General features: G+C 34.5%; 2 protein-coding genes across 2 annotated transcripts; one reads left to right on the top strand and one right to left on the bottom strand.

Moving 5' to 3' along the window:
- Window positions 1–1,137: 1,137 nt before the first annotated feature.
- Window positions 1,138–3,456, bottom strand: LOC136981194 (uncharacterized). The gene is made up of 2 exons (XM_067277476.1): window positions 1,836–3,456; window positions 1,138–1,718 (listed from the first exon to the last, which is right to left on the bottom strand). Exons 1-2 carry the CDS (start codon window positions 3,454–3,456, stop codon window positions 1,138–1,140), a joined length of 2,202 nt encoding a protein of 733 aa, XP_067133577.1.
- Window positions 3,457–11,268: 7,812 nt separating this feature from the next.
- LOC136981195 (patched domain-containing protein 3-like) lies at window positions 11,269–15,056 on the top strand. Its single transcript, XM_067277477.1, has 3 exons — window positions 11,269–12,121; window positions 12,591–12,905; window positions 13,807–15,056. Exons 1-3 carry the CDS (start codon window positions 11,269–11,271, stop codon window positions 15,054–15,056), a joined length of 2,418 nt encoding a protein of 805 aa, XP_067133578.1.
- The last annotated feature ends 714 nt before the right edge of the window (window positions 15,057–15,770 follow it).

Here is a 15,770-nt window from a genome sequence, read left to right on the forward strand (position 1 = left end):
CTACCGGCAAATTTGGGTACTACTATTTTCTTCGCGGAATCTCTTTCCCATGTCGTCCTTAGTCACTCCCAAATTTGGCGACAGTCCGGCTGTTAGATTGCTCTACAGATGTCTCAGTACCGTCAGTTCAAAAAAAAACACCCTGTATATACTGAACAGAAACACATGGTGGCAATAAGTTAACGTGTATTAAGAAAATGTTGGAAGAATACAAAATAAATATTGTAAATATATAACAATAAATTTTTGAAATAAAGTCAGAAAATTTTCAATGCAACACCCAAGAAATTGTAAGAATAATTACGATCAGTTCTGAAGCAATTCTTGTAAACAAACCAGAAACGAATTGGAATTCTTCCAAATTGCTATTTGACCAATTATTCTCAAACAAGGAAAATACTCATTTATATTTTCCCTTTGGTTAATTAAAAATATAAATGAGTATTTTCCTTGTTTGAGAATAATTTTGCCGACACAAATTTAATAATTTTAAATTTTATATAACCGCTGTTATCTAACTAGCTTATTGTTTCTCAGTGGCGTTAAAGTGGCTAGAAAATATAGTGTCGAAATCGAGCTTATTTTCTGTCCCTCTATTGGAGGTTGCCGCTAGAGGCGCTGCTGTCAATCGTTGTGCGACGTTGGCTGTATCATCCTATGTTTATATTGGTTTTAAGTTGGATTTTTAGTAATAAAAGAATTTAGATCGATAATAAATCATATCACAAGCAATCAATTATTATATAGTATCATTTTATTAACATTTATACATAAAGGAATTAGATTTTATTAATGCTAATTAAGATTCTTTTTAAATCAAATAGCCTATACTGAATTGTCTATTTTTACATTACAACTGTTGAGTACTGTACAAACACGTATTATTTAGAGTACAAGAGTATTCTACTCTTGTTATTACCAACAAGGTTTATTTATATTTACTAAAAAATACAGAATTTATCCTACTTTTAATAATAAAACGTGTTCCACTGTGAGGGCTTAGCATTTGCCTAATAAGTTCTATTCTATCAGTTACATAATACTGTATACTGTTCATACAGTATTATGTGACAGTATAAAGCAATATTAAAATTACAATTAAATTCTACACAGTATATAAAATATAAAGACAGAATGTTATCTCGAATCTAATCTCAACCCATTAGATGGAACACGTGAGGTCATAATATTAATTAAATCACTAATTTGCTTAACAAAATTTTGTGTAGCTGATATACTCCCAAAACCTTGCTCAATTTTGTCTTGATAGGCATATAGACCTTTTAGCATTTCATCACTGAACAGTCTGAATGCATAATTAACCCTCATTTTTTCATAATTATTTGGATTAATTACATAGCTGAAAACATGTGGCATAAATTTCAGGGTTTCGGGAGTATCATCCAGTTTCCATGCCTCTTTCATATGTTCAATACACACCTCCCCCTCAGGAGTTTTAAATGGACATTTCAAAAGATTGTTTCTCAAGCACTTAATGAGATGAGGGAAATCTGATATGAAATGAAGATTTCTCTTTGAATCTACTGGATGAGTTACCTTACATGAAATTTTTTTGCCAACTGGCTTATATCCAATTCCAAATTGAGCCCACATGTTCCTGTTCCATGATGCACCATCACATGTAATAAAGTCCACCATTAGCCCAGATCTTTCAACCAGTGCTATAGCTTCCAGAAGTAGTTTTGATAGCAGCTCACCTATAAAATAAGGATAAAAAATGTGTTGATTATTATGAGTTTATGTAATATTAACATGACATTTTTTTTAGAAGTATTTGCAAAATGTACAATAGAAAAGTACTATACTTTACTTACCTGATATATTTCCTCGAGTTGCAAAAACTCCCAGAATCTGTTGCCAGTCACCTGTTAATGGTTGGTACATTATCACCATGCCATGATCACATGGAGTAGTCTTCATTTGTTCTGGTGTAAAATCACCCAAGTCTACAAATCCTTCAATAAGACCAGAGGATGTAATGTGATAACTTTCTGAAAGTTTGAGTTCATCTACTAAAAGCCCACCATGTTTTTGAAATTCATCTAATTCTTTAACTTTTTCTTTTAGTGCATCAAATATTTTTGGGTTAAAGCCAAATCCACTTTTAAAACTTCTCATATACTTCTGTAGTGTGTTATGGCATGGTAGTGCAAGAATTTTATTGATTCTAAGATGCTCATACAATCTGGGACTTTTCATCCTCATGATGATACATTCCAAAATCCATTCTGGGTCATAAGGTAAACCACGGTTGGATTTACGTTTAGATGCTAGAAAACAGTGCTTTACTGCTAGCTGTTCTTTTGCAGGCAATGATTTTATTTTTTCTTCCAATGTAGACTGCTGAATTTTATTGTTTGATGTATGAATTTGGGTGATTACAGACTGTAAGTTATTTACTTTCCTTCTTAATCTAGAATTTATTTTATTCAAAGCTCTGTAAGTATGTTGAGGCTTTCGCACAGTTTTCGATGTTTTAACTTTAGTTTTTCTTTGTCTTGATTTACGGTTTATGAGTAAATGCCTTGTATATTTGCAGGGGATGCAGGATTTACCATTATTAGCAATAACCAAACATTTTGAACTGTAGATACAGCCAAATAAATTTTTCATATTTTTAAAGCCAAACAAAATGTTTGATTCTAATTCTGTCTCTGTTGCAGCACCATTGCATATTTTCAACTTATCTGTATTTTCAATAATATCCTCAGCTTGCTGCAAAGAAGAAATTGGTGAAATATTTTCAAATTGAACACCCTTGATATATACTTTGCATGAAAATACATCTTCATACTGGGCAAAAGTTATTAACTTTAGTGCATTTAGACTAGCATGATTATCTTCTAACTTTAGCTTGTTTTCTGCATACACAATTAAATTAGATTCATTTTTTAAAGGGCACCTTATCCAGAAATCTGGCACTTTTAATTTTTCAAAATCTTTAAGCTGAAGGGATGAAAATGAGGAAGATGCTGAGGATAATTCTGGCTGGATATCTAGTTCCTCTGAAGAGAGAAGAGGAGGGTTGACCTTCTTCTTCTTGTTTGTATTATTACTTAAATTTCTGTTTGATCTTTTCCTTGGCAGTGAAACATTACTATAGTACTTTGGGTAACCTTCAAACTTAGTAGGAACTGCATCAACAGACAGTATTGGAACATCACGGGGGATAATAACTTCTTCACCCTTCACAATATGTTTCCAATTTCTGATTATAAAATGTTCCTCAAAGTGTAATTCACAAACCCTATGCCAGGGCTCCAAAGTTAAGTCACTGCGTCTGATTAATTTTTCCCAATCTTTTCGACGATTGTCGTCTTTTGGTGCCAAGAAAAGAGATTTTTTTTCTTTGCAGGATCGGTACCCTGTTTTACACAATGGAACAAAACACGTACCTGATTTTGATTTTCGGGTGTTTGGTTCTTGTTCAGCCATTATTTGATTAACATTTCCTATAAATATATTTACTTTAAAAACACAAATTTAATCGCTTTCAATGTTGTTGTATGAAAGGATGCTATGTAAACAAAGCGAAAGTAGCGCTACGATTGACATCAGCGCCACCTTTTCTGTGACGTCACTAACCTCGACGCAGGACTGAACCGTTATAATAGAGGGATATAGCGCTTTCGACACTATATTTTCTAGCCACTTTAGTGGCGTGCCGTGACATTTGATAATAGGGAAGCTGTGTTTCTGTAAGAAGCCGACTTCCAGGGGCAATCAGTTAATTGCGCTACAGTGATGGCCTAGGATCCATTTGTACGTGTGTGGTGGCGGAAAAGACGTATCTAACAAAAACCGACAAAAAGGAAACACAAAGTAAACATATACTATGTACAAAATAGTTTGCTTTAGGACAATCAGCCGTTCGGACATCCTGGACGTCGATGTGGTTCTTCGATGATCGATAGAAAGTGGCGTTGACAAGTCTAGGGCGCGGGGAGACGGTCTAAGGCCACGAACACACATGCGTAAAATTGTTTGGCAGGAAACTGAATCAGAAATCAGCTTTCAGTTCAGTTTCTGTTTTACGCTTTTATGCCAGAACACACACACGTAAAAATTCTGACCGAATAGGAAACACCACTGCCACCAACAGTGCTAATTTTATTAATTTTTTTCTTGTCATATATTTATTCCTTTGTACCTTCCATTTTTTTCCGCTTCCTCTGCTATAATATAGAAAATTTAAATTAATACACATGTATTCCGAATTCAAATAAAGAACGTGCGTGTAATCTAAATACTAAGCCTATAAATCAATTCTACTAGACCTACCTGTTGTTTGAAATTTTGCACCTATAGCCATCCATAAACGTTGTTTAAATATAGTGGCTCTATACATGACACTGATGTGGTCGAATGGATTCAATAAACTCCTCTATTTCATTTATTTTTTGTTTTTTCGAGACCGTCACAATTGTAGGGTTAACCCTCATTGCCGCCATTATTAGAATAAAAAGCACGTGTCTACTTTGACGTCACAGAAAAGACTTCTCTTTATTGGAGGAATTTTGGCGTAAAAATTTTACGGCGTAAAAAGTAGACACACGCTCTACTCTATTTTCAGTTCTGTTTCAGCCAAAATTTCAGAAAAATTTTTACGCTTTCTGTTTTACGCGAGATTTTACGCCGAATTTTACGCATGTGTGTTCCTGGCCTTAGTCCTAAGTGGGACGGGTTACAGATTGGCACAATAGACGAGAAACGGTTTTTTTTTGCGCGCGTTGACACACGGCGTTTTGGTTATTCGGAACGTTAACCGAGTGCCCGGTGTCCTCGATTGTCGGGGATTTATCAATCTCCGTTCTTTTTTTCGTCCATTTTGATTGGTCGTTCTCCCTCAATCACGCTTCCCGAGTGGTTGGTCTCTGGTTACTAAACGTAACGAGACACTTACCTGGAGCGCGAGAAAAGTCAAAATCGAAAATGACCACAATTTTTCCTCCGACCGAGTGTTCCTGGCCAATGTATGAATTTGTTTCGTGGTCGAAAAACCGCTCGACAGACGCACCGGTAGATGGTACCGTAAAAATTAACGATATTAAATCATATAATTCTTTTAGTACGTCTTTGTTCGGATCGACATTAATTATAATATGTTTTACGTTTAAGAGTAAGTTGTCAATATAGTCCGGACACGAAAATAAATATTGCGATTCGCTATGTAATTTAGATAAATCGAAAAATTTTCCATAAAATTTACTTAATTTAAAGAATTAAAACACGCTTGGAAAAATTGTTTTTCGTAATATTAAAATTATTAACATCTAAAAGTGATAAAAATTCTAAAGATTTTTCTGTCAATATAATTACAGTATAATTAAAAAAAAATTATAATCAAATATAACTTTGCAAAAAACGTACATAAAAATAACATTGAATACTCTTTACTTTTTAAATCTTAAACAATTCACTTAGTCGGATAGCTTCCTACACAGTGGCTAAGGGATAGAATCGTTGGAAGCGTTACGCGTGTGTAGCTTCCACCGGCTAAATCGGGTGTGGTTGGTGCTCTGTAAAGAGCATGTACAGTACCAATGCCCTCTGGCTGCTTTACATCATTCGGTTATTCTCGCTGTGGAAGCTGTCTCGTAAGCGCTTCCATTCCGCCACTGATATTCGAATATACAATAACAATCTTATCGTTTTTTTTCACATGTAGTATAGTAATTTGTAATAAGATACATAATGCAGTTATAATAAAATATTAATTTTAATTAATTCAAAGTACGTTAAAATATGAAAATTTATATTTTATAAACTACAAGGGAAGGTCATTGCAAGGTGAAAGCGGCGCTTCCACCGCTTCCAATAACGGCACGCCACTGTAATGTTTCTGGTAGTTTTTTTTTTTCAGAATTATCGCCCTTTATAAGTATCGGAATATAATACCTCCTACTTTAAAATTTATCAAATAATATTTTCCCGGCTCTGCTATATATAAAACAAACGGAAATTTAGCGATCGGTCAAAAAATTACCCCCGAAGATTTTTCGACTCGGGATACCTTGAAACATCGAAAAGCACAAAAAATTTCGCGTTTTTTTCAGTACGTATGGATATTAGTGTTTGTATTTGTGCATGTGTGCACGATTTTGTTCACCCTATTTGAAGGTTTATAAGTCCTGTACCTTCGTCGAAAATTTCTGAAATTTTGCAGGGAGGTTTGCTTATTAGAGGCATTGATGAGAGTAGATTTTGGTGATTAAAAAGCTACAGGGTATATAGATAAAGGGGGTCGTGCGTCATATCTCATAAAGGGTCGGACATAGTGACGATTTTCCTCGTTATTAGCATTTATAATTATTTATAAAACGCATACTTACCCTCATAATTAAGTTTTTTACCATTTTATAATAAATAAAAATATAAAAAGTTTTTAAACATCGTAACAAATGGCAACATCAAAATTCTAAATATTTCCTGGAAAGTTAAGCAACTTCTTGCCGGATTTTTACCGACAATGTTTCAATATTATCTTGTGTAGACTTATATAAATTTTCTTCAATATCGTTTTGCCAGTCGATCGACATTTCTTGCAAACGTGGGGACATCGTATTTACGTTAGAAGGGTTAGAGATCAAATTTTCATCTCATAGTTTCCATTTTCTGTTTGATGTAGATTTTATAACTTCGTTGAGAATACTTCAAGGGCCCTTATTCTTTAAAACATAATAATAGTTTAATAACAAAGAAGTTTTGAAAGGTTACAACAATCACTTCACCAATAGATCGGTTTGATTATTTATAAGATCAGGCGCTAGACTTTTCCTTGTATATATTGATAATAAATAAAGTTTAGTGAATGTCTCCTCCGGAAATTTAAACTTAAATATACCTTAAAGCAATTCTTCGAAATAAACTTGAGAAAATTTAAATTCACACGAAACTGTACTTATTTTTGAATAGATTCCAACTAAAGGAAATTCAAGGGCACTTTTGCATTTCAACTTAAATATTCATATGAAATATATATTAAAATTCTTTAATGTATCTAAATAATATATAAAATTACTTGTCCTGACTGACTGACTGATTCATGAGAACAAACCGCTGAACCTAGAAATGAAATTTGGTACACAGTTAGGGTACGTCACGAAAACGCACACTAAGAAGGGATTTTTCGAAATTTTCCCAAGTGGGAGAGGGAAAGGATTAAGGTTGAAGAATGGCTTCTACCGTACTATTTTAGATGCGAGTTTTCGTTTTCAACTACGTTTATTCTTCATTGAGTACTTAAGTGTATTAAATTGATAACATTTCAGACATTGTTCGAACCGTTTTAAATTCGAATTCGTTATTGCATATTGGTTCGATTAAAGAACGATTGTAAACGTTCCAGAAAATCGATCAAATTGAAAACAGTTCGTTTGATTTTCGGCAATTCTTATCATTCTTAGCGGTAGGTGTTCTATAACAATTATTATTATTGTTGAAATCCGCGCGGGCGAAGTCGCGGGTAACAGCTAGTATTTTATATGAATATTTAATTACATATTAGTTGAAAATAAATTTTTAACTTAGGGTCTACCCACACGAACGAAATTGCAAGTTTTTACTCTAATTTATTTAAACAACTAGCAGACGAGCCCGGCGTTTCTCGGGCAGAAAGTAACGGTAGCGAAGATTAAGATTATTAGATTATAGCCGCTATTACCCGTGTTCATCCGGTGCAAGAACTATGATAACCTTACTTGAATAAAATGATTCATTTTAAATTCTAAAATCCAAGAAAACTTGTTTGGAACGAATTCAAATATTCGTTCAAATTCGTCTATTTTGGATTTATTGTTTTTGACTTACCCGAACAGTGACAATGATTAAAAATATTTATTAATTTATTTCCAAAATGTATACTATACGTGCCACTATTTACTTTCCTTCTTTGTTATTTACACTTTATACTGACTAAAAGTAACTCTCTCCTCCTTTTCCTTGAAAGAGTTGAATTTCTAAAAAATCACTTCTTAATGTGCATTCTCATGGCGTACCCTACTAAAACGCAGTCAAAAACGCAAAAAACCACGTCTAAAATAGTACAACAGAAGCCGAGTTGTTCAAAGTAATCCTTAACCCTCTACCTCTTCCCTGCGGGGGATTTCCAAAAATTTTTTATTAGTGTTCATTCTCATGGCGTATCCTACTAAAGCGCAGTTAAAAATTAAAAATCGCATCTAAAACAGTACAGTACAAGCTGATTATTAGGATAAGCCTTAATCCTCTCCCTCTCCCCCGCGGGGGAGGGAATTTCGAAAAATCCCTTCTTTGTGTACGTTCTCGTGAAGTACCCTAACAGTGTATTTCGAGTAGGGTCGTACTTAATGACGTTTTTATCATCTACAATATTTTACAATATTAATTATAAGATGAGCCCATTAAGATATAAAGGCATTCCCATGATTTAACTGCATTTCTGTGCATAAATTGCAGAAACTTTGTCAATTAATCAGACATTGGAAAAATTCTTCCAATGTTGTAATATTCCAAGTGCCTTTTTATTATTGTCGATTTAATTTATAGTTTTCGGTGTCATGTATAACACGAAGCCAATTATATTCTAAAATTTATTTTACTATGACAAATAAATCAAGGTGTTTGATACGAAAATACCATATTTTTTTAATCTCCAAAACAAGTTTTACTGAATTATTCTGCACGTGATTGCGTGTATACGTAATGTACTGTACAGTACACATATGCTGCGATATGAGGTATAATATAAATTTCGTACGCAAATGTTGATCCATTGAGATTAAACTGCATTCAGGTAAGCTCACTTTGATTTAGTATAGTGTGACCGGGGAGTCGGCACCTCTTTGATGCCCTGTCAGGACTGACACCACCGTGTCGTAACGGACACGGAAGCCGTAGCGGTTTAAAGACCGGTCACGCGAGCGGTCGCGTTACGGAGCGATCGGATCCGGGATGGAGAGAGAGACAACACACTGGAAGTAACTTTCGCGGAGATTTCATTTACTAAAACACGTTTATTGACACAGGACATGATTGATCTACATTAACAAAGGAAAAAGGGAAGGCCTAATATCGCGATATTTCGAGAGAGTGTGTGTACATAGGTGCGCGTGGCGATAAATACCTGATATTGACCGGTTTCTGACGGTTAATCCGATAGACGAGGCGATGAGTTTAGTCCGAGAAGAGGTTAATCCAAGGGCGATGAGTTTCGCACCAACGGGAATTGAGGCACACTGTGCGTCGTGGTCTTGACAAGGCTAGATCCGTGCGACAACTGACGAATTTGATGTAAAGTTTTTCTGGGGTACCGAACATTAGGTTAAGAGGTGGTGGGAAAGTGTTCCTTTAGTGTCTGAGAACCGAACAGGTGTTTCTCTCTCAGGCGCAAAAGTTGACAGTTAGTCGACAGGTAGTTGACAAAAAGGCGACAAACTATGATGTCATGATATAACACGGAATAAGTTGTAGGCTAATCCTTACAATAGATTTTTTAATTTCGCATCATAGGGGACTGGTGCCAAAGTATCTGACGTTTAGCGGCCGGACGGCCGAGCGGTCTGCCGCCCTGGGGGACCCGGGATCGAATCCGGACGGGTCGAGAAATCCCCAGGAATTTTTCGGGGGTGGTCCGTCCGAATATGTCGGTCCCCGTCCCTCACCACCCGGCCGCCTCATTGTGGGCCTGGCCGAACCCATAATGGGTTTGCTATAAGAGGCCCTCTTAGTGCCCACTGGGCGGAAAGAGTTACAAAAAAAAAAAAAAAGTATCTGACGTTTTCGTCTTTTCGCGAAATTCGATAATTCAGTTCTGTACGGCCATGTGGAACAAACGAAGAAGGTTGTAATGTTTATTCCAAGAAAACAAATAGATTCTAAGTAGGATTCTAAAGCGGAAAACTCTTTGGTTCTATCTACTCGATTAATCGAAATTAAATAATTCGAAGTCGCTTTTATTTCGTCCCTTGGATTTCGAACTATCGAGAATTTCTTCTATATCTAAATAAGTAGTTTTTGATCTTTTCAATTTCTAATTCGGATTGGATTCGCGCTTCTGTTTCATTTACTATTATGTTCCTTAATTGTGGCATTATCAAAAAATTCATTCGCTCGTTCTATGATATTATTACTTTTATTTACTTCAATTGGGCTGAAATTTCAAAAAATTGTAGACCTATAAATGCCCGCTGTTGTCTGCGCGTCTGTCTGACCTCCTTGAGTCTCGACAACAGTGTAAGATAGATAAAAGTCGAGACTAGATATGGAAAGCGAACTGGTAGGAGGCCCGAATTAATTATACAGGTAATGTACGTCTAATGCAAATTGAAAGTCTCATTATTTTATTTCAAACATTTTCTCCCGATAGTTAATGCACTCGGAATTAACAAATTTCTCATTTAGCAATCAAAACAATTTTGTTCCGTAGGAAAACTAAAACTTTTCTTTATTTTCAAATCGCAACAAATCATGAAACTGCCTGATTCCTATTTACAATATTAGTTACTTCCCAATGCACTACGCTCTAGTCTGTTAATGAAAGTGGTTAGTAGGTTTTTAAGGTTCTGTCGTTTAAAATTGCAATCCAGATAATCATTTGTAGTAAAGACACGTTTCAAGAATTCGAAGATTACTCGATTATTGACATAAAGAATAATTGTTTATTTCTTTTACTTCGGTACAGGTTACTTTTAGTAAATTACTGAATTCATTACAGATTTTCGAAAGTTTAAATATTATATTTCTTTCAATAATGTATTCATATGTCTGGAATACAAATTTCCAATAAGATACAATTATAGTAATTCATATTGGATTAATATAACTCTATTTCATTAGAAATTGATTAAATATAAATTTTGTCTTATTAGTCGTAATGGAACAAACCAACAACGTCTTCAAAAAACTCCCTCGAACACAGATAACATTTCTGTTTAGATAATATACTGTTTTAAGAATACTATTTGACATAGGAATTAATTTAAAAACGTGAATTTAATGTTGCGGTAGCGTGCAGAAGCGTTGTCATATTCATAATAACTTTTAAATATGTTACAAAGTAACTCTCATTGTCATTATATTCAATATATTTACGTTTTTTTCAGCGGAACAAAACACCTTTCAAGCATGAAAGTCGATTGTATTAAACGTATATTAACCCGGATTTTCCAGAACCTAGGAGAAATTATTGCACGTCGACCAATTTACTTTATAGTTATACCTTTATTGCTTTCGTTTTCTCTTTCAATTGGGATACTCAGATTATCTGCAATGGAAGATATCGATGATTTTGTTATTGCTGATAGAGGAAAAGCTCTTAGCACAAAACACTTCGTGGAAAAAATGTTTCCCTTCAATTCTTCTGTATTCTATGATATCTTAAGATATGCCGATCTTCCCCGGAGTGCTATAATTTATATTATAAGAAAAGACACGCGAGACATGCTAGTAAAGGAAGTACTCGAAGAAATTAAGAAAGTAGATGAAACTATTAAAAATCTCACTGTTGTAGTTGATGACGTTTCAATTGCATATCGCAATGTTTGTGGAATAGTTCGCGGAAACTGCTACGAGAATCCTATTTCGGCTGTAATGTGGGATATAGATGATTTATTAACAAGAAAAAAGAAAATAAAATATCCTGTAGAGATAGACAGGTTGACCTTATCTTACAATGTTTATATGTTAAACTTGGGAGGTGTGAAAACTGATCGACAAGGATATGTCGAAAGTGTAAAAGCCATCAGATTATTCTATCCATTAGATACCACAATGAAATGGAAGCAGAAATGGATCGAACAATGGACTAAAACAGTTTATGACGAAATAGGAAATAGTCGCTTTCAGCACATTAATGTCTTCATTAATCCTTTATGGTCTGTTGTAGAGTATGCTAAAATTTTGTTTTCAAATCTACGACCAATGATTGCTGCGGTGGTCATTTTTATCTCCGTTTTCTCCATGACCACACACATGAGTGTAAAGTTAGTAAGAAGCAAACCTTGGTTAGGTGTCGCGAGTGTCGTATCAGCTGGCCTGGCAATAAGTGCATCCTTTGGATTAATGGGATTCTGCGGCACGAAAAACACGTATTGGAATATTTGTATTCCGTTCTTAGTAATTGGTAGGTATTTTTTATTTGTAAGTAGTTTATAAATACACATTCGCATTCGTTATACAGTAGAGCGTCGAAAAGTGGAACCAATTGGGGACTGGGGTCCTTCCAGTTAATGATTTGTTCCAGTTTCCGACTTTGTACGAAAAAATACATTAATCTGTCCGATGTTCAAATTTTTCTCCGTTGCGTGTCGCTTCGTGTTGAATTTTCGTCGATTTTAAGCCTAACGAAAATTTTTATAATAATCATCGAGGCTATCGTATCGTTAAAAATTATTTCTGCATTTTGTACAAACAAAATAAATATATTAAAGAATATAAAAAACATGAAAATTATACTTTAGAAGTAAATTTAGTATCAAAAACATTCGATTCAGCACGACACAGTCCGACTGAAAATCGTTCCACTTTCCGGCCATTCCACTTACCGACGTTCCACTTATCGACGCTCTACTGTAATTGTTTTTGTTTCACAGTAACGGAGATCGATGATGCATTTGTTCTGATCGCCTGTTGGAGAATTACCGATCCCAACGATAACGTGGTAAATCGTCTGCGTAATACGTACAGAGAAGCAGCAGTTTCTATCACTCTGACGTCACTCACCAATTTCCTGGCGTATTGCATAGGAATGACGACTTCGTTTCCCCTTGTGAGAATATTCTGTTATTATTCAGCGACTTGCATATTCTTCACTTACGTTTTTCAGATAACATTTTTCGGTGGTTGCGTGGCGATTAGTGGATATCGAGAACAGAAAGGCCTTCATCCGATTACACTTCGATTATTTGGTAAGAATAAGTCATATTTTTGTAAATGAATATGAAATGTTCTAAATTTAATGCATTTTTATTAGGTTTTTATGTATTATATATTTTTGTTATACAGAGTATATAAAATTTAAACTGTGAATGTTAGGCCTATATAGGGTGTTCTAAAAATCAGTAAACATTTAAAAAATCGATTTTTGACGCTTGGTAACGAGATTAACATGGAAATACATACATTCGAAGGGTTTCCAGCAGTTTCAAAATTAGTTCGAATTATGTTTGTTAGGTGACGCTTCATGAAGAATGACTTCATCGAGGTGTCTTCTTTTTAAACTGTCCCCATAGATCAATTGTTATCCTAACTTGGGAGAAAGGAAAGCATTGGATGTTGTGACATTCACGTAGGATGGACACCTCTCTATGTTACTTCTCTTGTGAAACAATTGTTACTGTCTTCGTTTGGAAAGAATCGACTGATAAGCCGACACTTTCATAATTAATGGCAACCGAGGACTCCAGACCCGGTGATATTTGTTATGGAGTTACGAGAAGTAATGGATTTACAAAGATATTCAAACGTTATTGGCTGTGTTAAAATATTCTGTGCGATAAGAGGTAGGAATGATATCCTAAGAAATGATGTTTCGTGCGGTCCATAATTGTTTTAGGCCATCTCGACAACGAATACCTCCATGTTATTTGTTTTGATAGATTCTTTCATGGAGTTCAATGATGTGGTCATAATTGGAACTAATTTTGACACCGAAACTAAAGAAATATTCACAATGCATTCATTAATATAATTTCCGAATTTTATCGTTGAGAATTACGTCTTCAGCATCACAATGTTTGAAAAGATGTTTATACTAAGGAAATATTTAATATTTAATAAGTTAAAAGTATGAATTTTTCTCTTTTGCAGAACCTGAACATAATTCTTTGGAATCGGGTGAATCGCAGGAAGAATTTTTTATGAAAATATTCAAGAATCAATTCGGAAATATTCTTTCCTTTCCAATTACAAAAGTCATTGTCATAATTTTATATTTTGCAAATTTGGGTCTTGGAATTTACGGTTGTTATTCAATTAGACAAGGAATAGATTGGCAGAATTTATTTCCTGAAGATTCTCCCATCACACAAGCCACTAAAGTTCTGTATAATTATTTTGATGAATACGCATTTGCTTTGAATATAATTATTAATGAAACTTTGGATTACTCTGACATCACTGTACAGCAAAATATAGAAATACTTATCAAGAAGTTTGAATCCCATCCTCATATCTCCGATGAACGTTTAACCGTTTCTTGGTTGAAATATTACAAAGAATTTCAGGAACATCCCGTTGCTAAATATTCGTTGGCAGGTTACAACATGTCGGCCAAACAAGATTTTTTGGAAGGATTGCGTAAAGTATTCTTCAAATTTAAAGGCGCCGACGAATTCTCTTCGGATATCGTCTTCAATGAAGATAAGTCTGACATAATATGCAGCCGATTATTTGTTACAGCAAAAGATTTATCTGGCAGAGAAATGGAAATAAAATTTCTTGATGACATGTGGAAGATTGCAGAAGAGGCACCATTCACTGTTTTAGTGCATAGTCCGGTATCGATTTTAATAGAACAGGGAATAATTATCATGGACATTGTAATGCAGATGTTTTGGGTTACATCGGTACTAATACTTGTTGTGTTTTTCCTGTTTATACCAAATGTGATCTGCGCGTTTCTAGTGGCGATTTCTGTCGTCTCCACCATAACGGAAACTCTGGGATTGATGAGTTTATGGGATGTGAACGTAGACGTCGTTTCCATGATGAGTTTGATTCTGTGCGTAGGATTTTGCATAAATTATCCCGCCCATATCTCTTACGCATTTGTTCGGTCGAGTTTGAAAGATCCAAACGAGAAGTTGAGAGATTCGCTTTACCATTTAGGTTATCCTATATTGCAAGGTACTTTATCGACTAGTTTTGGAATATTATTTCTATACAAGGAAATGTACTTCTTTCTGGTTCTCATAAAGATTGTAATTTTAATGACGTTGGAAACGGCATTCCATGCCATGGTGTTCACTCCGGTGGTTCTTTCGTTGATGCCGTTGGCTAATCGAAATGAAAATTTTGATTATGTTTTCGTACGAAAACGTACATCGCAAAACGAGTAGGATTATCGAGTGTAGGTTACAGGAAAGAACGAAAGTTTTATATTTTCAATTAATTCATACACTAATTATATATGAATCAATTGAACTAAGCATATAAGAACCTTAATCGTGTCTTAGAATATTATAAATATTTACTTTTTGTGTTGTATTGTAATAAATCTTTTTAGTAGCTTTATGTAATTTCTTATAAATTTTAAGGACTTATCATGAAACAGTTTTCAATTAAAAAACCTTAAAATGTATAAGAAATTACATAAAGCTGTTAATAAGATCGATCTCGTATAATAGTTTCGAATAATTGTTTACTCGAATGATTAATAACCCTGTATCACTAAATATTTGTTTAAAAGTCTACCGATTCCCACCACTTTTGAAAATTCGACATGTATCTGTAGACTTAAACATTAACAGTACTTTCCTAATTCGTCAAATAAGACACCCGAGAATGAAAACTGCAGAAGTACATTTGTTTTGTTTTGAAATTTTGGGTACTCTTTGTCTAACAAGTGAAAGTTTAGTGGCAACATGCATAACGTTTTGTCAAGATATGTATTATTTAATTTTATATTTTCACAGTTATTCTTGTAATAAATAAATGTTCATCTATATATATAAATGAGGATGTTTGTTCGCTTGATTGTTTGTTTGGTATACATTCTAGGCCCTTCGACCAATTGCTACGACACGATCAATCGGTACCAATTAATCTTGTCG

The sequence above is a fragment of the Centruroides vittatus genome, unplaced genomic scaffold (assembly GCF_030686945.1).
Source record: "Centruroides vittatus isolate TY-2023 unplaced genomic scaffold, ASM3068694v2 contig_747, whole genome shotgun sequence".
Lineage (NCBI taxonomy): Eukaryota > Metazoa > Arthropoda > Arachnida > Scorpiones > Buthidae > Centruroides > Centruroides vittatus.